Source organism: Cupressus sempervirens, chromosome 4 (genome assembly GCF_028749045.1).
Source record: "Cupressus sempervirens isolate cs-2001-9-10 chromosome 4, ASM2874904v1, whole genome shotgun sequence".
Lineage (NCBI taxonomy): Eukaryota > Viridiplantae > Streptophyta > Pinopsida > Cupressales > Cupressaceae > Cupressus > Cupressus sempervirens.
The window spans coordinates 819,474,814-819,498,585 of NC_143121.1; the positions used below are offsets into that span (position 1 = coordinate 819,474,814).

Sequence of the window (23,772 nt, forward strand, 5' to 3'; positions counted from 1 at the left end):
CTTTATGTGTATATCAAATGAAGCAATTGAGTGCACTTATAAATGATTCATAATAAACTTTTCTCTGACGATTGACCAACCAAAGGAATAATGCCTTAGATCAACTTTGACATAAGGTCCAAGAAGAGGACCTAAAATAGGTCGTGGGATTGAGATGCACTACGTGCCAATCTTGGGATAGGGACACAGTATGCCCTAGCCTCGAGATGGTGACATAAAACGTCCTAGTCCCAGGGTCCAAAAAGGATTCCCCCGGGGTCCTAGAACATGCTCTAATTTTGAGAGATCCAATGCAAAATTTGAGAAAAAGCCCTATTTTGGTGTGGAATATTTTTTTTTATGATTGGAAGATGAAAAGGGAAGACACCATAAATAGGTCTTACCTTGAGTTTTGTGTTATAGAATAGGAATACCAAGGAGGATCCATTAGATCCCACCCCAATTCCATCTTAGAGAGATAAGTTCAAAGATATGTAAATTTATCATGAAATCACATTAAATGGGTGTTAAACCATCACTAAGTTGAAGTGCTTCCAATTTGTAAATACATTAGGTCAACACAGGTACACAACTCACAATCACAATAGTGAAACATAAATTTGAACCTTATTGAAAATAATAACAATGCCATGATTAAGTCATCACACTATGAAATGAACCTTATAGCGCATTGACCATTGATATAGTATTAATCAAACAGTTTTAACTAAACTAAAATAGTCCATATTAAAATTACACCTTAAACCAAATAAAACCAAATAAAACCATCTTAAGATTCTTTTCAATCTCCCAAATTACTATTTCCATTAATCAGCAAATAACCCTCTTCTTCTTTAAAAAAAAAAAAAAAAAAAAAAAACAAATCTTAAAAGTTATATCGTTTGGTTCTATTAATGCAATGAGACCTTTTTCTCTATAACTGTCACATAATTTACTATGCTATTTTATATAATTTATCGTAATTTTTCAAACACTAGTCTTGGAGAGGCAAGGAACACATAAAAACATGTTTATTTCTCGTCTAAATTCTGGCTAATTCCTAAATACAATTGTTAATGAAAAAAATGAAAAGGGCGGGGGCCCTAGCTCAGTTTGTCACGGGTTCTAGTCTCCCCTGTCCCCGTGGTACTAGTGGGCGTGTCATGCCAGCGCTACCGGTCACGTTAAAAAGTTTACCTGGCACACTGTAGTTTATAAGGGAGCCGTGCTGCACCCGATAAAAAACAAAAGGAAAAAAAATAAAAAAGAAAAAAATAAAAAAGCATTGAACAGTGGCGGAACATGTGAAGTCTTACTTTCTTCTTATGCATTTTGGTTTTAAAACCCCAAAGCTTAACAGTTTCTAGTCCTCTGATTTTTTGGACTAGTTTCTCTAAAGCCATTGAATGCACAGGTACGGAGAGGATCGAAGCAACGGAAAATATTAGTACCAGAAGAAACTAGCCTCGAGTCTCAGCAATAACAGCGTATGTCTCAAAACCCTAACACGTTGTATCAAAACCCTAGTATCGTTCTTTAGACTGCCCATGAAGGTATTGTAATGAAGTTTCTATTTTTTCTATTTTTGTTGTTTCTTCAAGGAACCGGATTTCGTTTGAAAAGTTTTTAGTTTCGTCTGTTTTTGCAGGGATTAGGGTTCCATTGCTGGAAAGTAAGTGAACGGGAAGAAAGTTAGCTTTTTATCACTCCTATTGCTCTCTCATTTCTACAAGGTATTTCATCATGTCAACCTTAAATATTTTCCTCTTAGCTCTCAATACAGATAATCAAATTGTTTGTTTATTGTTTATTTTTTTGCTTTAAAATGTGAGAGTTTAGGCTATCTCTATTCAAGGAATACGTTTTTCATTTGAATCTTTGACTTTTTTAATGATTACTGATTGCTCCAAAATTCCACGGATACAATTTATTAGTTCATCGTTTTGTTTCTCTCGCATCTTTAGTAACACGTCTCTAAGCTACGACGTTTTGTAAGCCTTTATTGTGTTTTAAGCTGAGTAGATTCGCCCAGGTAAATTTCTCAGTCTCTTTTGGACTTAGATTCGTTGACTGATATCTTCCCTCGACAGTATTAAATAGTTTATTTATGTTCAGCGATAAAGAGGATAATAGGACTAATGCATTTTTATAGTATCATCTGTGTGTCCTCAAAGACGCCTGAATTTTTCTGGATGTTTCAATAAAACATACTATAGGCATCCTTTTTCTTGGAACTTCATCGGGCAGTATATTTAAAAATAAAAATTTATAGTGGTTGGCTGCTTTGTCCTGTCAATTTTATGCATTGATAGGACTAATATATTTTTAAAATTTTTATCACTGGGTTGAAGGTTCCTGAATTTATCTAGAAGTTTCAAGAAAACATACTTTTGACACTTTTGATCTTGGAACTTCATGTGACATTACATTTATGGTAGTAGGCCACATTTTTCTGCCAATTTATGTATGGATAGGAGGACGTGCTAATATTCCCCAAAAAACTAACAGTTGAGGTTAATCTTTCACTTGTTCTTCTTTCTAGTTTCTTTTCGTAGCTTCCCTTTCCTTAAATGAGGTTCAAATAAAAGCTCATTAATGATACCCTTTTGTTTGTTTAACCTTAAAAGATCTAATTTTTTAAATTCAATGTTAAAAATATTATTATTGGGGTCACCTGAAGTGTCACCTCACTCTATTTGTTTCTGCATTCTATCCTCAAGCAGTGGCTTTGGTCCTTTTGTAGATGGTGAGTCTGGTAGAACACAATTAATGCCATATGAACATTTTCATTTGTTTTTTGATATAAAAGAGAGGCATTTTGTATTTTTTCACATTTTTTCGTTTTTTAAATTATATTTTGGGACATTACTTTTATTTTGTAATTATTGAGTCTAATAATGTGCTTTTGGGAAATACGATGATATCATACTAATATTTATTTGGTGTCTACCTGATCTGTATTCAAACCAGTATTGAGTATTGGAGAAATGTGTATCTTAGATGGCTATAACTTTAGGCAGAAGGCATATCCAGTTACATTGGTCCCACCATAATGAGGTGGATTTTCTTACAACTTTGTATAACTTTGTTTGATGCGGCCTGAAACCTTATTTACACAACTACAATGCATAAACCTATCATTTAAATGCTTTTTACTCCAAGATAATGTAGGTGCTTGATCCATACTGTTGATATTCGAGGGACTTAACAACATGCAAACTTTTCTGATATCTCTTAGTCTATCTAAAGTTGTGAAATGTCATAAGATGATAAGACTACTTTATAGTTATTCTAAATGAAGCAAGAATTGATAGCATATTTGGCCGAGGGTCACTGTTGGAGTCAGCAGCATAATTCTTTGCCACTTAATGCCTATGACCATAATATGTTATTGAGTCCTAAATAAACCTATGAAATTGCATTCTACAAGAATCTCCCACAGACTTTTAAACTGGGCTTTATGTGTTACATTTTAGAGGAAGAAAAGAAATAAACAAAATTTGCATGCTACAAGAATTTCCTGTAGACTTCCAAACTGGTCTTGATGTCTCACATTCTAGATGGAGAAAAGAAATAAATAAATGCCATTACAAAGGGTCCATTCCAATTGTCTTTGGCATTTGCAGCCAAGAGTCAATCAACACTGAAATGCAAAGGTCATTTCAAACTGTAGAACATTTACTTGTCAATTTCATAACTCTAAAGGACTTAACTAAGAAACAATACCAAATCGGCTTTGTGGTGACCTAATTCTGAAAGATCAGGAGGATATGGGAGACTAATTGGGTTGTTATACTGTCAAGTCACAAAAATTGATATTCTGTGATATGGTAACTAACTGCACTTTTTGGCGTTTTGGACAATTTAACCTTGTATGCGTTGAGTTGAACCATATGTCTTTGTGACTCCTGATGGTTCATTTTCTGATTGCATTGGATTTACTAGGAGGTTCAATTCTTGCTAATCAATTTATTGTCTTCAAGGAACAGTAAGATTTTGGTTTGACAATTTTTTATTTATTGGTGAAAACATTTTATACGTGTCTTTTCTGTTGGTACTTGATCCTCATCCTTGTGAATTTGAATGTTTGTTACTAGTTGGTATTGGAGAATTAGAAGGGTCTACCATGTCTTATAGTCTCGACTAGTCTGTAGTGGGTTTGGCTGGGGTCCCAAGCTAAGCCTCTGTATTTGGCTTGGTTATCTGGGGCAGGCTTGTGGAGTTGGACAAGGTATGTTCCAAATCCAGTGGTCTGCCCACACATTCCAGGCTTGAACCCACGCTGCAACTAGACCAAGATTTGTTCCTGGTGCGAGCTTGGCTAGGGTTTAAAGTTTGGCATTGCATTTAGTTTAGGTTTTGTCTGAACCAGTTAATAATTTTTATATGTTTCTGTAGTGTCTCCTCTCAAACGTCTTCAGCTGTATTCATAGGTTGTTATTTGCTATGCATTCAGAGATGACAGGACTAGGAATGACATAACAAAGTTTTAGCCAGATGTGTCTTTTCTTCGTATCTTATCAGTGTGAAATTTGGCAGAATTAAGTTCAGCATTTACAGCCCCCCTATAGGAGCTGAATAAGTTCCCTCCCAAGCTGAAAGCATATGGGGACACTGAACTTGTAAAATTAGCCTTTATTTAACTAACAGTATGGGTAAAACAGGGAAAGAAACACAAGTAAGAGCAGTGAAATTAATAATAATAAGGGCAGAAAAAACAGATAGCTTTTATTGAATCAAGCTAAAAAAGAAGGAAATTCATGAATTTATTCATCTGTCCCAAAACTTGTAATATCTCTTAATCAAAATCACCTATGCTTCCTTACTTATCCTGCTCGAAAGCATCTCAGTTCCAGGTTTATGTTAGATTTTAATTTTTGGATTTAATATGCAGTTTGCATCCATTTATTATAATCATTTGCATCACAGAAAGTAAATAACATACTGATCATAATAACCATATTTCCCATCAAATAATTCTTTTTTAGAATTTAAATGACATATCGAGGAATGAAGTAAGACAGCAGTAGTATGCCTTATTGGCAAATTATCTCAAGAGATGCTTACAATGTAGCACATATAACTAAGTAACAGTTGTGTACAGCTAGCATAGAATGTGTTCCAGATCTTATTACCTAGAAATGGATCTCTCCAACATACAGTGCCAGAGTAATAGGAGTCTCACAGCCAGGTAATGAGAAAGTGCAATACCATTATCCAAAAGTCCACGTCAATAGCAGGGATTTTCCTCACCCAGCAAACAAGGCTCAAAGTGAAAACGTTAACATAACCCACATGCCATAATGCCTAGAACTGAATATTTATCAAATTTTTAATTGACTCACGTAGGTTATCATGTGCACACAGGTACGCTTCCACACATAGCTCACATACTCAGACTTAGAGAGCACTTGGCAAGCCCAAATATTCAACTTGGCAAAAATTTGACAAATACTTGACAAAAACTTGGCGAATACTCGGCAACATAGGAAGTACTAAAAATTAAATCTCTATTAGAAACTTTTTTTTGTAAAATTCAATTAAGAAATGTATCAAACTAAAAGTTGTCAATTTGAAAGAGAATGCACGATTTAATAGAAAAAACACTCGACACATATTAGTTTTTAACCATCGCTTTACATGCGTTGACATTTTTACCCACAATTTTTTGTGTCAATAAAAACACAAGAGTTGAACTTGTGAAAATCCGCTTAGCAAAAACATAGAGAGAACTCAGGTTTTCGTAGAGTACTCACAAAGTTTGCAAAATATGCTTCCAAACTTGTCTGAGATAATATAAAGGATAAGGGTTGGCTTTTTGTGCAAACCTTTAGGCTTCAAGAGTTTGCTTTCTCAGAAACTTCACTCCTTCCATGAAAAGAAATGAGTTGCATATCAATTTAAATAACAATCTCAACATGTTCAATTCATTCGCAAACCATTCCTTATATAGACTTCCATCAGCCTTCTTTAAAGTAGGCCTACATTTATTCTCGAGGCTGAGATGAATACTATTGAATAAAGTGGCAATCAAATGTTATTTTATTCTATTTATTATTTTAACTAAATTTATTAAATATGAAATTGTCCTTTTGAAACAATATTTATTTTTGGACATTTTAATTTAATTAATTTTGCTTTATCAATTTTGGTGACATGATAATACTATTATGAAGTAATTAGAAATTATTTGCTTGATATTAACCATAGTTATGGGACTCGGACTCGCCTCTGACTTGGAAAGTTAAAATTGGACTTGGACTCGGCGACAGGACTTGGCAAGGACTTGGAAAATTGAAAAATCCATGAAATTCAAAGATTTTTAAGGATTTAAAGATTTTTCATACATCTTTTAGTCAATTAACATCAAATACATAATAATTGAGATAAATAGAAGCTACTTAATATACATACACAATTTTACATAGAGCACATAAGTATAAAAACAAATTTTTGAAGGAAAAAAACTAAATAACACAATATAAAGTAATAAACATAGTGTCACTGTAGTGTCAAATGTCTACAATATTCATGGATTACGAAATCCATGGTATCAAAAGTTCAAAACAGATATCAAAATAACAAGTAGAGTGTAGAATAGTAGAAGACTAAGGCTCATAGTAGCCTATGTCCTCCTACGAGTACGCCTAAGATAAGTCATGGAGGACTATAGAGCCATCCTCTCTCCCTGTGTTCGAGGCTGAATGTCATTCTCATCCTCATCCTTACGCACATAATTCTCACCATTAGACTCAGATCCATCACTCCTAGCGTCAGGGTCTTGCACTTTGTCTCCTCACGCTTTAGCCTCCTCGATTGTCATCGCTACTACCTCAGCCTCCCGATCCACTTGATCAACCCACTCCACGTCTTCATCACTGAAGACAAGATCAACAATCTTTGTATTCCACCCTACACGTGGATCAACATTCTCTGATACAATCGGTGATGTATTAGTACCCAGGATTTGTCATGGTGAAGGCGAAGGTTGTAGTGAACAAAGACAAGATCATTCAATTTTTTCATTGCCAATAGACTAATTACGTTCGCATCCTGATGCACTAGATGACTGACTCGAGATGCAAAAATTGCAATCCTTTGTAAATTTGGCACTTTAGTGCCAAACATCTCCCACTGTGCATCTGAAACAAGAAAATATTAAATCAATTCAATAACTTTGACTTTATCAAATTAAAATGGTAATAGAACTAGAAGTTAGGATGTAGAATCAAAGATTTTTACCAGGCATCAATTCAGTCCTATTTTTCTAGCACAACTACTGTGCAAATAAGTTCCTTTGAGCTTTCTTAAACAACTCAATGTCATGGACTACAATTGTTCCAACTCTTGAATCAGGTGACATTCTCTCTACAACATCATAGAGGCCACTGCACACCTCATTGTTAGCCTTGAAATGTGGGTTGAATTGGTATGCTAGATTGAGGAAGTAGGCTGCTGCATGGATAGGCCTGTGAAGTAGATTGTGCCAATGTCTATCAATGCCATCCCATATAGGCCCATACCTATCTCGGTTCCCTACAAATAAAGAGCGAATGGCTTCCTTCACCCTATCCATGCCCTTACGAATGTAGCGCATTGAGGGCTTCTCTCCATCAACAATTCGTAAGAGAACAACAATTGGCTTTACGAAGTGTAATCATTATGAAAGTTGGAAGAGAAACAATTAGCTTTAAGTTTTTTTTATAAAAAATGAACAATAATTTATAACATAATTTCATAAACAAAAAAAGTTGAAATGAGGACAAAAAAGAAAATTACCGTCACAGTATCAACGATCGGTGTCCAAAAGGAAGCCCCATAAAAAAAAATGTGATCAGCTGCATCAATCCCTACAGTGGTCTTTGTATATGATGATGCAATCCACTCCTCACTAAAAAAACATGCATCTCAAACCTCCCTTTGAATCAAGCAAAGATTTCAATGTGAAAAAATTGGTTGCAAATCTAGTGACCCCTGGACGAAACAACTCTTTTCGTCATTGTATTTCCTCATGAGGTTGAGGACTTATGTATGATTATATATGTTTGCATACACTCCTTTCTTGCTCTATAATTGTTTTTATCCAAGGGAGTTTACCAAGATCCTTTAACATGAGGTCAATGCAACGAGCAGCACAAGGGGTCCAAAATATGTGAAGGTGTCTTTCCATAAGAAGCTTTCCCATAGCAACATAATTTGTTGCATTATTTGTAACTATTTGCACCACATTCTCCTCACCCACATCTTTTATCACTTCATCCATTACCTAACAAAGATATTCAATATTCTTTGTTTTTCCTGAGGCATCAATTGATTTCAAGGAACCGTGGCACTTGAAGAAAAGAACAAAATTAATATAATGATCAATGATGAATCATAATTTATAAATTCATAATTTATAAACTTAATCACTTAAGTACAAGTTCTACTTCTAAATTTTTATTGTGTAAGTACAATTACTTGATGAGGATATAAAAAGTTGAGGAGTGTTCTACTCCTATCAGTCCAACCATCAGTCATGATGGTGCAACCCTTTATCTTCCACACCTCACACTGCTCCTTGATTGCACCTTTTACATCAGCTATCCTTTGGGTCAAAATAGGGCCTCCTAGCTCATTTGCACCAAGGGCTTTGAACTCCAAACCACAAACAATAACAACATTGATTGCAATTTGCCAATAAGGGGACCTAAAACAAATTAAATAAAATTTAAAGTTAAACAAATTAGTATATTATACTATTACTATTAATTTTGAAAACAAAATACATATTAAAATAAACAAAATAAACATATTATTTTTTCTTGAAAGTTGAAATTTGAAAGTAAGAGAAGTAAGACATAAATTAAAACTTAAATAATTAAGTACCTTGCTGCATTGAATTGAATGTTGTTGTAGATGAAGAAGTCTCCGAGTGCCAATTTGCATAATTGTAACGCCTCGCCAAGGGACCCAAAAGAAATAACCTAAAGTTTTACTAAGTTTGGTAGCATTTTTTTTAAAACAAGAAAGAATAACATACACATCAAACACATAGTAGCGGAAGCAATAACATACAATCATTTAAAACATACATAACAGGGTACATTTCTTAAGGATCCCAAGACGTTGAATCACATATAAATTTAATCTAATACTAAGTCCATCAAATGCCACATCCATATGAAAGAATAATAGAAAGTCCAATATCCATACAATACATTTATTTCGAATGCCTCTTGGCAAATTAAATTCAGAATGCTCAATCATCTACTGTACATGTCACAGGGTATGAAAGGCTAAAAGAATATACATATGAAAAAATATAAATACCATATCCTCATCGGATCCATGATACAAGTACAATAAAATAAATGAAACCATCCACCATACATGAAATATAGAGTACCAAGTAATCTCATCATATAATCAACTGAATCTAAAACAATATCTGATAATCTCAAAATGATGCTACTAATCATTAACATAAAATTGGCCCAAAAGAGTTCAGCAATAAAAGCAAAAATGCGAACTAGGGGCAAGCACTACATCCACCCCCCCCAAGGCTTAGGCTTACTCCTGGAAGCCTACAAGAGTGGCTTACTCACTGTGCGGGTCCCATTGAACCCTTTCCTCCTGTAGGAGGATATGACTCTACTGAAAACACTACAACACACTTGAGCAATATGATTCTGGTTTAATAATAAACCGAAAATCACATTGATCCAACATTCATCCTTTTAACAAATATTGAAATAGATCCCCTAAACACTCTAAACTAAAGATCAACATCCCTAATCCATTGGAAGACATACTACTATAAAGCATAGATAAAAGACCATGTTTTGAAAACAGGATAAGTTTCAATATTCAATTTTGCCTATATTTAGATTTACGTATAATTTCAGTTTTGAAATCTAAGTGTTGAAGTATGAAAAATATACAACTAAAAGTTTAAGTTTTGTTTCAGTTCAACTAGTTAACATTAGTGCTGTTCCAATATACCCATAGCTCCCAATGTAGAAACTCGGGCTCTGATACCAGATGTAACGCCCTGCCAAGGGACCCAAAAGAAATAACCAAAAGTTTTACTAAGTTTGGTAGCATTTTTTTTGAAACAAGAAAGAATAACATACACATCAAACACATAGTAGCGGAAGCAATAACATACAATCATCTAAAACATACATAACAGGCTACATTTCTTAAGGATTCCAAGATGTTGAATCACATATAAATTTAATCTAATACTAAGTCCATCAAATACCACATCCATATGAAAGAATAATAGAAAGTCCAATGTCCATAATATACATTTGTTTTGAATGCCTCTTGGTAAATTAAATTCGGAATGCTCAATCATCCACTGTACATGTCACAGGGTATGAAAGGCTAAAAGAATATACATATGAAAAAATATAAATACCATATCCTCTTCGGATCCATGATACAAGTACAATAAAATAAATGAAACCATCCAACATACATGAAATATAGAGTACCAAGTAATCTCATCATATAATCAACTGAATCTAGAACAATATTTGATAATCTCAAAGTGATGCTACTAATCATTAACATAAAATTGGCCCAAAAGAGTTCGGCAATAAACGCAAAAATGTGAACTAGGGGCAGGCACTACAATAATCATGCTTCTCCTTGTTCCAATCCATGGTCTCAAGCGATGGTTGTGCACTTGGAGTCGTGCGTGGAACAAACATGGAATCAAGTGTCGATCTTTGCTAATGAATGCGACGTCCAATGGTCACACTCGTAGAAGCAGTAGCATCCACAGGTGGAGTAGGGGATAATGTAGAGCAAAAACTAGAAGATCCCTGTTGGACTAGTTGTGCCATTTCTTCTTGTTGCTTCTTTTTCAATTTTTTTTCTCCATTTTATCCTTTACAAGAGTTTGCATGTCTCACATAAAATCCTGGGTTACATCTTTGCATTTTTTAGCATCACGCCTAGGTAATATGTGCTAGGTGATACGTCAATCTATTTATGCCTCCCCGTTATATATTACAGCGCAATGCTAACATGTAACAACTCCCTTTTTGTGGCCTGGGATGGCATGTTTTCAAGCCCTATCCCTTGCTATTGCAGTTGGATTTGCATCAAGGTTAAATGTAGGCCTAGTTCCACTTCCACAAGGCTCATCGTGAGGCATGATGTCAATGTGTTTGCTGTTGCAATATGATTATATTATAAATAGAAATAAGTTAGCATCGAATCAGTTTTTTAAACTTTAGGAACATATTATAAAACAACACAAAAAAATGCAACTTGTTGCTTACATCTTCAAATTTGCACAAAGTCAAACAATGGAAATGCAAGTATGTTTGTAGAAGCCTTCTCCAAATGCTTCCTTAAGCTCGTCCCAATGTTTAAGTGCAAGCTACAAAGTTGCACAAACCGTTAGCAATCTATATGGGAGAGCCAACCGGTTTGCTAATTTCTCTTTCAAAACCCCAATAATCTTCTCTAACTCTTTTCTCTCTATCACAAGCATAAGCAAACGGTGGAATGACCTTTTTAGGTCAAATAGATGTTATAACAACCAAAAAATTGCAACTTAAGTCTTTGTTTATTTTAATTTTTGCACTTTATGACCTTTGCCGCTAGCGAGAGTCCTGGGCTCGGGACTCGGCGAGTCTGGCAAGTCCTTGGACTCAGTGAGTCTACATGGACTTTGCCAGGACTCGACCGAGTCTGAGTGCATAGGCCAATTACCTCGAAAAGTTTGCCTCTGCCCTGCTCAGATTTGTAGAGTCCTAGAACATTGATATTAATAGTGATCGAGGTTAATTTATATAAGAGGTTGAATGATGTTTCCTTAGGAAACAATCGTAAAGAATAGAAACATTCTATTCTAAAAACATAAAAACTAATTATTAGAAACATTCTAATATTTACAGAAGATTACAATAGATAACCATTAGATATTAAACATAGATAATAGAAACTATTTGTTATTGTAATACCCTCCCTTAATGGTTACTCTATCCAAAGCATGAAGCTGTCAAAAGGTGTAAAAAGCAGATTTTGTCTGCTCAAAGGGCTCTGCACTATTCTCTGTGGGCTGCGAACTAGATTGCTTAAAGAGGACAGTTAAGCTCTTCCGACATTCAGCTTTCATGTGCCCATACTTGTGGCAATAGTTGCATTGAATGTTCTTTTTCTAGGAGCCTTTTGAATCTGGAGCAGAGGATGTCTACTAAGAAGATTGTTGCTGGTACTTTGATAATGCTCCAAAACTTTGTAGATGAGCATAATGCTCCAAAACTATATAGATGAGCACAATGCTCCAAAACAAACTGCAAAAAGCCATGATTTTTAGGAGAATCGAAAAAATCAAACACGATTTTTGAGGTGAAAAATCAATCAAAACCCAACATAATTTTTGAGGTGAAAAATCAATCAAAACCCAACATGATTTTTGAGGTGAAAAAAATCAAAACTTGACAATACAAAGCTTCATTTTATAAGGAAAAACTATAAAACCCAACAGATAATTTTTGAGGAAAAAATTACAAACTCACAGAGGAATCCCACACAACTTTGCGAATTACAGAATCAGAAAATTTTAAGGGAAAATTTATAGAAACCCATAAGTATTTTTTTTTGGGAAAAAAAATGAAAACCCATCAGAATTTTTTTTTTGTGAGGAAATTTTTTATGAAAACCCACCGGAATTTTTAAGTGAGGCAAAACATGAGACTTTGCATGGTAAAGCAACACATGCAAACAACATGCAAGTACATGCAACAAACATGCAACCTGTTGGTTCCCAAAACCACAGATTGGAAATCCAAGAGCCTGCCACGTCTCCGATAGGACTTCTCAATCAATTCTGGTCAAAGAACAAGAATACTTCTCGATTCCCCTGCACTTCAGGCTCCGTTACACCTAGGCGGGTAGACCTTCTCTTCTAACTTGATCACTTGGTTCAGAGTTTTTCTAAAGCAAATTTAAGCTTTTGGAGTTCTCTGACTGGCAAGGTCCTCAAACTCAATTAAAATGAAAATTGGATGCTGGATGATGGTTGAATGTTTTGTATAATTGAATAATAATTAATTTGATGCTTGTAGGAAGGAAGTTATAGATTTTTTGACTTCAATAATAGAAAGACCAGTGCCTCTGCTCGTCTGGGCAATAGAGTCAACTTCAATGAATTTTCACGTACAACTTTATAATGTTCCACGCACTTATGCTGTCAACAATTAAATAATCAAGATGCGATAGACCAAATATTACGCAATCTTAAATTAGTGCAGATTGAATTTTAACTTCTCTGGTAGGGAGGCAAACTGGACACAAATACGGAAACAACTATATATTTCACAATATTTGTGATGATCGAATTTAAAATGCCAAATGATCATGTCCACTTATTTGACATTTAAATTGTATACAAAATTTCAAAAAATAATTACAAAGGACGATTCATCTGCAGTTTAAATCTCTGTGCCTTTAAAATAGACAAAGAATATTTTATTTTATTATAAAAATAAAATAATAGAATTTATATTACAAAGTCATAATGATCTCCTTATCTCTACATACAATAATAAATATAAAATACTTTCTCCAGAATCTGAATCTGAATGTTTTTCGAATGTTTTTTTGTACAATAAAATAACTCATATATATATATATATATATATATATATGCTACCCGAGAGAAGATAGGACTAAATAGCACTCTTTCAATAACGATTATTTTAAACTTAATTGAACCCTTTGCTCATTTTAATCAATTCCCTTTTATTAAATCATATCCTTTATGATTATTGGGCTCTTTGAATATCCTCCTAGCAACATGATTTATAATGTTCGTAATAATATATCAAATCTGTGCAAAATTATTCACCGTCAGACTTCAGTTTAATCCTTTGCCTTCGAAACTCTTCATATTAATAACTGCGACTTGTAAGTTAGTCAGGAATATGTTTGCATATCGGGTACTAATCGTTTTTATTTTCTCCTCCTATGATTGCTCAGACGTCGATTTAGGGATCAAATTGCTGCTTTTATGTACCACAATTTGGTTTGTATAAGATATCCTTTTCTTATGTGTCCATCCTCATCCTCAGGCTATTTGATATTCGATGGGCTTTTATGGATCATATTTTTCCTCCTCAATATTTGTATTGAATTTCTTCTGAGCCTCCATGGTGGATGAAAGTTTGTATCAATTCAGAGCCTTCCTTTCAAAATAGTGCGCTAATAGAAACAAGAAGATTATGCTCTACAGGAATCTGTCCTCATTTGCATCGTCGCCAGAAGTATATGATATGCCGTCATCACTCATATGGGGTTTGTGTTATGGACTTTTGTCAGATGATGGTCTCTTGTCACATGCTTATTGTTATAGTGATCTCCAAAGCTTTAAGGCATCTGAATGTTTATATCCGTAGTTTTCTGTGTATCGTTGTGATGACACATTCTAACTTCAATTTTGATCCCCTGTAGTTCCATAGCTTTGTCATATTTCTTCTCACTAGAGCCATTACTCTTCTTCAGTTTCAAAACCTCTGAAGATCCCTTAAAAAAGATTGGCTTCATTGAACTGTTGTAGTTCACCTATCACTGATGATTATCGTTCCATTTTTATATCTACCACTGTTGCACTCTTGGTGTAGGAAATTACATACAAATGTAGCAATTCCTAATATGCCACCTCTGACGAACATATGCCATTGTCTCTATGATTGCAGAATTATGAAATACATGCCACACAACCAACAAGAAGGCTAGTACATATGGTTATGATCCAATTGGCAAATGTCAAGCCTGAGTATCTCATTGTCCAGATTTCAAGACCAATGGCAGAAATACAAATGATAACAAGCAAAATCAAATATATTAAATCAAATATGTGCATTTTTTAAAAGGCTTATGAGTTTGCTACTTAGACAGCTGGTATTAGCATTTGGTGAAACTATGGCAAAGAAGTTCTTTTTGTGATGCCAAGGTATTGGGTGCACATACTACTAATGGATTAATTTGAGAGCATTAAACTTTTCATGTTGGGTCAACTTAATCTGGTCAGTTATCAACATTGTTTGAACATGCTATCAACATGTTCTTGCTTGCACAAATTTAGCTGCTCGTGATACTTTGGCATGCCTAAAACTACATCAACGTAAATGATTAATAGACATGACATAAATGGTGTAAAGGATGGAAAAATGTCAAAAAATGAAAATGGAGACAAGAAATTTTAGGCTCCATCACAACCCTCAAAAAGTAGAGACCTAGAAAATTTGAAGGATGACCCAACAGAGAGTTCGAAAAACCTAGAAAGAATATGTTGTTAGTTTTTGTATCGGGTGACTTGAAAATCGAGGCACCCAAAAAAAAAGACGGCAAACCAGTTGAGATCTCAAAAAACCCATCAAGAATTTGTAAAAAATAATTTGATCCAGTACAAAAAAAAAAGGGTTTTGAACAAAAATAGCCTTGCTGCAAAAAAACCACAAAATGGCAGAAATGTGTAGAAAAAACAGATGGAGTAATTGGAAAATATTTGCTTGATATTATTAGTGACCGAGAGGTCAATTTATACAAGAGGCTGAACGATGTTTCCTTAGGAAACAATCGTAAAAAATAGAAACATTCTATTCTAGAAACAGAAAATTGAATATTGGAAACATTCTAATATTTACAGAAGATAACAATAGATAACTATTAGATACTAAACAGAGATAATAGAAACTATCTATAATTGGAATAAATACTCAAGACCCTTTTGAGGCTTGTGACTTTTGATTGTTTATTAAACTCTCAAATCTCATAAACAGAATGAACAAAATAATAAAGGATCTAGGATGTACGTGAGGGTAACAATCATATCTGAGCTAGCCCATGTTATAAGCTCGAAAAATCTGAACTGACATGCAGCTATCTCATACTTGTTGAAGATCAAAGCTGCGATAGAGATAATTTATTGCTAGAAAGGAGATTTATGATGATATATCTGTATAACCAAGTGAGCATGATGTGGCGTTTAAGTTGTGTTAGGTGTCTCATCCTAACTATCTGATATTTTATTATATGTGACATGCTTTAGAAATATGAAGAGACATGCATTTGGAAAATGAAGAGACTTTCGGTTATGATATGAAGAGTCTCAGTTCAATACACACACACACACACACACACACACATATATATATATGTTTGCTTTGTGTAATAAGTGTTTTATTCAGTTGAAAACATTGTACTTGAACTTCTTTTATTAAATAGAAGAGATTTTTTGGTGTAGCTGCGATTTTCCCCTCAAGTTGGAGGGTTTTTACAGTATAAATTGTTTTGTCTCTTTGTGTTTTTTTTCTTCATCTTGGTTGTTGTTGTTTATCTTTATTCCTGGGCAAAACATTAACAATTCTCATCAGCATTTTGATACAATTGTTTTATTTGTCTCTCCTCTGTTTTATTGATTCATGTATGTTAGTTCATTGGGCTTTCTAAATAATATTTTCTTGACCTTAATAAGTGAAGAAATCAATAGAAATATGCAAACTAAAGGAAAAGTTCTGTTCTTTAAGATACAATAACGTCAAATTACAAATGGATGCATTATATTAAATTCTTTAAGTAAGGTTCTAGTTATGTTTATTGATTCAAGGAGGGTCTCATAGAGCATATGGAATTTTTGTATTTTTTCCTTCACAAATATCTGTGCAACCACAAACAATTCTTTCTTCTTTGGTGAGTTAGAATCATGCATGGCTACCAGTTACCTTCTTTGCTGTTGAAGGTTTTGGAAAAAGTTGTTATGGCCCAGAAAAGGCTAACACACATTATTCCTTCATGTTTTCAGCAATTTTGTTTTGGTCTTTTACAACTCTTTGTGGGGCCTTATCAAGCAGAGAAAATGTCGAGAAGAGGGTTAATGGAACAGGACCTGGCAAAGTTGGATGTTACCAAGCTGCATCCACTGTCCCCAGAGGTCATTTCTCGCCAGGCTACTATAAACATTGGTATTCTACCTTTATAACCTAATTACAATGGGATTATCTTGTTATGAATACTGTTTAGTTCAAAATATCAATTAATTTGCTAGAGTAAATGACTTTGTGATAAAGAGATGGTTTTTTAGTATATTTCAGTCCACTATTTTCTTTTTAAGGTTTGAAAGGGATAAGAACTACAAGTGCATTCAAATTTAGATTGTCAGAAGATTCAGATTTAGTTGTCAGAAGATTGTGATGACAGTGGGATGACTGTGAATATGTGCATTCAAAGTAAAATTTTTGTCAGTCTGTGAGTATTTATAAATTGAATTGCGATCTGGTAAAGGAACCTATAGCTATATGAATTACATCAGCCTTGCCCAGGTGGTGTATTTATCGTTGTCGCGAAAGTTAGAAACAGCATTCCATGATTTTGACTCAGGACTTGGCAAAAACTCAGAAATAGAAAAACACGTAATTTCATAAAATTAACTTAAATTACAATCAAATTATTTTTAGAAAGCATGAGAAATGGGTTTAGAGAATACACAGATGAGAAGATTGTTGACATTCGTTCTAGTCCACAGCAAGGGGAAAATAATTTTGTGAAGGTGTTTTTTCCTGCTACTTTGCTGGTTGCTCTTATTTACCAAACTCCAGAAAACTTGTTATTAACTAAGCAAAACTTGGCAAATACTTGCCAGATTTTGCAAACTTGTGCATTTTCCATGTAACAAAGCTAGTGCAAGTAGAAAAACACAACAGGGATTGCTTTTCTACATTTAATCATTCATCAAAATTTAATTGTGTGCCATTAGACCAACATTGAAGAACTTATAGAAATTCTCAGGCTGTGTCATCAGCTTCTGTTTGTATTGAATAGTTTCTAGGGTGGTTTATTGCTCTTTCAAATCTCAGGGTTCTTGTTACTCTACTAATATTTTTAGTTACTATTGTAATTGGATGTATTTACTAGTCCGATTGTCATTTTATTCCTTGTCAGTATCTGCATGCAAAGATATCTGATGAGCAATAGCAATATCTTCTAACAATAGTTTTGCTGATTCACACTTACCAAACTCCAGAAAACTTGTTATTAACTAAGCAAAACTTGGCAAATACTTGCCAGATTTTGCAAACTTGTGCATTTTACCAAACTTGGCTGGTTGCTCTTATTTAGCAAACTCCAGAAAACATGTTATTAACTCAGCAAAAGTTGGCAAATACTTGCCAGATTTTGCAAACTTGTGCAATTTCCATGCAAAAAAGCTAGTGCAAGTAGAAAAACACAACAGGGATTGCTTTTCTACATTTAATCATCCTTCAAAATTTAATTGTGTGCCATTAGACCAACATTGAAGAATTTGTAGAAATTCTCAGGCTGTCATTAGCTTCTATTTGTGTTGAATAGATTCTAGGGTGATTTATTGCTCTTTCAAATCTCAGGGTTCTTGTTACTCTACTAAATTTTTTAGTTACTATTGTAATTGGATGTATTTACTAGTCTGATTGACATTTTATGCCTTGTATCTGTACGCAAAGATACGGTCCTTAGTTACCATTTTATGCCTTGTCAGTATCTGTACGCAAAGATACAGTCCGTAGTTACTGATTCGGGATACGAATCCGGTTCGGGCACGTGAATCGGATCCGTGGATTTGCGATTTTTTTTTCCCAATTAGGATTCGTGGAGGATTTGTATATAATGCATAAAAGGGTCATTTTAGGATTAGAAAGCAAAAAAAGTATTTAAAAAAGTCATATTAAATAAATTAGACCCACTTAAAACCATCAATCCTTGAGGATTCGTGCTGGATCCTCGAAGATTCGTGCAGATCCTTGTTTTACGCAGTGGATTTGTCCCACGAAACCGGACGAATCCACTGTGTAAAACAAGGATCCTGCCAGGATCTTCACGAATCCAGGCACGAATCCGGATCCAGCCTCTAAGGCATGAATCCGGTAACTAAGAGGTACCTGATGAGCAATAGCAATATCTTCTAACAATAGTTTTCCAGATTCACACTCTTCACAAATAAACTAAAATATTATAGAGCTGCTGTTACCATACCACTGAGAGATCTCTTTCTTACAGGACAGCACTCTCCCAAACCTCAAACAATATCAGAGTTACTAATTTTCTGTGTTGCAATTTGCTGAAATTATGAATCATTTGCATTGTAAACAGAAACTACAGAAAAGTTTCTTTTCAGTTTCACCAATGAAATATCAATTTCAGAGTGTGAATAATGACAGAAAGAATCTACTCATTTAGAAGATAATCACACTATCGAAGCATGCCATTATAAACCCCTCTGCTCAATTAAGATTATCACTCAATGATGGTAATTGTTGGTAGCTCATGTTGAAGTTTGTAGCTGCGATAGAGATCTTTATCTCTGATTTTATAAAATAGAAATATGGATGTTATGACTGTCTGGGTCATTTTCAGCTGAAAGAGACATTTGTGATAATAATTAAGATAATATTATATAAAGAGACATGTACCATATGTCATGCAAAGAGGCATTTAGAAAGATGAAGGGTTTTGTATTTGAAATTTGAAAGGACCTTCGTGTAAGATGAAGAGTCTAATTTCAATCTATTTATGAGATTGCTCAATGTATTGTAATGCAATCAAGTGAAAGATTTGTATTCGATCAGTTTTATTATCAAAAATAGATATATTTTACTGGTATGGCTGGTCTTTCCCACTAGTTGGAGGCATTGGTTCCCAAAACTGCAGATTGGAAATCCAAGAGCTTGCCAATTCTCTGATAGGACTTCTCAATCAGTTTTGGCCAATGAATGGGAATACTTTTTGATTCCCCTGCACTTTAGGCCTTGCTACACCTAGGTAGGTAAACCTTCACTCCAAACGCTGACTGTCTGGTTCAAGGCTTTTCTATAGCAAATTTAAACTTCTGGAGTTCTTTGGCTGGCAAAGTTCTCAAACTCGATGAAATTGAAATTGGATATTGAGTGCTTGAATTATATAATATTTGTAAATAATGGAATTGATGCTTGTAGAAGGAATATATAGATTTTCTGACTTAAATAATAAAAAGACCAGTGCCTTTGCTCATTTGGGCAATAGAGTCAACTTCAGTGAATTTTCACATACAATTTTATAATGTCTTACACATTTTACTGCCAACAATTAAATAATCAAGATGCGATAGATCAAATATATACGCAATCTTAAATTAGTCCAGATTGAACCTTAACTCCTTAGGTAGGGAGACAAACTGGACACAGATGTGGAAACAATTAAATATTTCACACTATATGTGATGATCTAATTTAAATGATAGATGATCATGTCCACTTATTCGACATTTAAATTGTATACAGAATTCAAAGAAATAATTACAAAGGATGATTCACCTGCAGTTTAAATGTCCATGCCATTTAAAAAATAAACAAAAGACATTTTATTTTAATATTTGAATTTATATTACAGTCATATTATACTCCTCATCCCTTCGTACCAGTAATATAAAATAATCTCCTGAATATGAATTTTTTCGAAATATATTTTTTGTTACAAATAAATAGTCCCTTATTTATATTAGATATAAGGAGACATGACTTTTAAATATGAAAGGGTGTTCCCCTTTTTAAAAATAAACAATACTTTCTACTCAATTATAATCACACCTCTCCATTTTCTTAATTCATAGTTTTAGGCAAAATAATCATTGATAAATAGGAGATAATTTCTACAAGAAGTCAAATTGTGATATTGCTATCAGGATTTAACTGTGTGATTTTGAGTCAAACTCATTGACCCATGTTTCACTAGTAGTGATTCAACATGAATCCATCTCTCATGAGAATAAATGGAACACTTAGCACTCATTGGATCTAGGTGATGCTCATAGGGGTGAAGCACTGGGACTTCCCTGGAGGTCACCCATCCAGTACTACTCTAGCCTAAGCGCACTTAACTACGGAGTTTCCTCCATTGTTAAACCCAAAGCTTGCAACCTCATTTGTAAAACCTTCACCGAGTGTTGTGCCTTATGAACCATTCATTAGAAAGCCCCTTAAGCTCATCAATTGATAAGTAGGAGATAATTTCCACAGCAAGTCAAATTGTGATATTGCTATCAAGATTTAGCTGTGTGATTTTGAGTCAAACTCATTGACCCATGTTTCATGAGTAGTGATTCCACATGAATCCATCTCTCATGAGAATAAATGGAACACTTAGTGCTTATTGGATCTAGGTGATGCTCACAGGGGTGAAGCATTGGGACTTCCCAGGAGGTCACCCATCCTAGTACTACTTCAACTCGAGTGCGCTTAACTGCGGAGTTTCCTCCATGGTTAAACCTAAAGCTTGCAACCCCATTTGCAAAACCTTCACCAAGTGTTGTGCCTTATGAACCATTCATTAGAAAACCCCTTAAGCTCATCAATTGATAAGTAGGAGATAATTTCCACATCAAGTCAAATTGTGATATTGCTATTAGGATTTAACTGTGTGATTTTGAGTCAAACTCATCGACCCATGTTTCATGAATAGTGATTCAACATTAATCCATCTCCTATGAGAATAAATGGAACACTATTTTGATATCCCATGTGATATCCCAATTTTGGCAAGTAATTTAATAATAAATAAATATTATATATGAAGTAATATTAAAATAACAATATTTTATAAGTAATATTATATTATAATCATATAAAAATATCAAAGTGTCAAGGAGGTTTTTGATGGATGGCCAAGGGAGTAGAGAAAATCAACTCTCTCAAGTATATGGTTAGTTACCCCATCTTTGATTATTTGGGAACTATGGAAGGAACGCAATAGAAGGTTTTTTAAAGGAGAAAAGGAAAATTTGAGAAGATGTTTGAATAGAATTATAAATGCAATAGAGGAGACAGTAAGTGTCTCGGCCATGAAAAGACAACTAATGCAGATTCCTTACACAAAAGATGATAGTGTGTTACAATCTTCATGGCCAGGGATAAGGTTCAAATCCCCCTCCGAGGCATTGGTAACCAAAAAGAAAAAGATTAGGCCATAAAAGATAGAGTGGAGAGCTCTATGGGAAGGATGGGTAAAGGCAAGTTTTGATGGAGCCACAAGTGGCAATCCAGGGATCTCTGGTGTTGGGGTCGTGTTGAGCGATAGTGAAGGATGTATTCTTTTGAAAGGAGCAAATAAATTGCCCATAGGCACTAACAACATAGCAGAATGTCAAGCATCATTGTTAGCAGTAAGGTTAGCAAGAAACAAGGGGATCAAGAAGCTGCATTTAGAAGGTGACTCTCTCATAGTAGTGCAGGCAATATCAAAAATGCAAATCAATGCTTGGCATTTTCAAATGGTAATTAATTTAATTGTGCAAGAATTAAGTAACTTTGAAGATTTTAAGATCATGCATATCAAACGTGAAGGAAATATAGAGGTAGACACTTTGTCAAAATGGGCATTGTCATTAAATGATGAAACTATCAGGGTCAAGCATTCAAATTATGAAAAGATTTAAATTACAATTCAAATGATGAAGGAATGTAAGAAACCTCTAATCCAACCTATTAAAGGACAGGTAAGTCAGCAAGGAGGATTTAGTAAGATCTCTTAAAGATTATAGATCTTTGTGGAGCGTGTGTGTTATTTAAAATGTGTGGCAGTAGGACTAATTATAAAAGGGGAATGTCATGGTAATGACAACGTGACAGAGATTGCATCAGCAAAAGCGTGCGAAGGTCTTTAAAACAAGGAGGAGAGCAGCTTTTCAAAGCGGAAGTCTGAATTAAGAAAGTAATTTTGAGCAGGTTTCATGGAGCCGACTTTCACTTTCAAAACGACAAAGCAATAGAAGGCTTTATTCGGGAGCATAGCGGATCATCGTCTAAGGAAAATGGTGAAATGCCCCTCTGATGCAGTGATTCAAGCAATGCAAGAGACTTTGGGTCCTCTCTTTCATGAAGTTGACCGCTGTTGGAAGGTTCAGGTAGATATTGCAACGATGGTAATAGCATGGGGTTTGCATGTTGGAGAACATGAACAAATTGTGGCATGGGTTATGAAGGTGCTCTTTGAAGAGGCCTTAATTCCAAATTTGAAGACGCTATTGGAATGGGCACATCCTAGATGGGCCTTTGACTTTAGTGAAGGCTACGAAGATGAGGAAGAAGGGATAGAAAAAGGGGTTTTTGCCTTTGTAAATTGGCCGCGTGGGCAGATTGACAGAGAAACCTACACAAATGAGCATCACCGACTTTAAAGTATAGGAAGGCAGTGATGAAATTTGATACGGCCAATGAAAATCCCTTTTTGAAGGCTAACGAAGTGGGAGGGCAGATTTTGTGATGGCAGGAATGCATGAAGATAGAAGAACAAGGCTGTTTTTTGACAAGCAGGAAGACCTGAAGGAATGGGAGGCAGCACAAAGAAGGATGTTAGGCTTTGCAAATGAAAGAATTCAATTTTAACGAGCAAATTCAAAATGTGGATGTTTTTTAGAGGATTGACACAGTGAAAGCTTTTGGCAACGTCGAGGTCATAATGACCGCACGTTTAGGTGTCGAGTTTTTTATAGTAAGGAAATGCTTTTTAAGTATATTAGCCCAATGAAGAGGCCTTTTTTGTGTTAGATGTAAAGGAGATACATATCATATTGTAAATGATGGTCCTCTAGATAGAATTAAGGACCTTTTTATCTTGATGTAAATATTATTATATTACTAATAAAAAACAAACTTATTACTGACCAAAAAAAAAATAAAAAAAAAATAAAACATATCTTATGATATTAATTAATATAACCAAGCTTATTAATATAAATATATAATTAATATAATTATATTATTATTATTATATAATTAATATAAT

The 23,772-nt window shown here is 34.4% G+C and overlaps 1 protein-coding gene across 4 annotated transcripts in view; it reads left to right on the forward strand.

Annotated features, from left to right (window-relative positions):
* The first annotated feature begins 1,329 nt into the window (after positions 1-1,329).
* Positions 1,330-23,772, forward strand: part of LOC149563896 (uncharacterized) — an 84,899-nt gene continuing 62,456 nt past the window's right edge. Inside the window, exons 1-3 of one of the 4 annotated variants that reach the window (XM_089827013.1) lie at positions 1,330-1,532; positions 1,628-1,712; positions 16,787-16,946. In XM_089827013.1, the coding sequence (XP_089683139.1) occupies positions 16,841-16,946 (106 nt within the window). In that variant the 5' untranslated portion in view covers positions 1,330-1,532; positions 1,628-1,712; positions 16,787-16,840. The remainder of the gene's footprint in view (positions 1,533-1,627; positions 1,713-16,786; positions 16,947-23,772) is intronic. The other 3 variants (XM_089827015.1, XM_089827011.1, XM_089827014.1) reach the window with 3 other exon arrangements.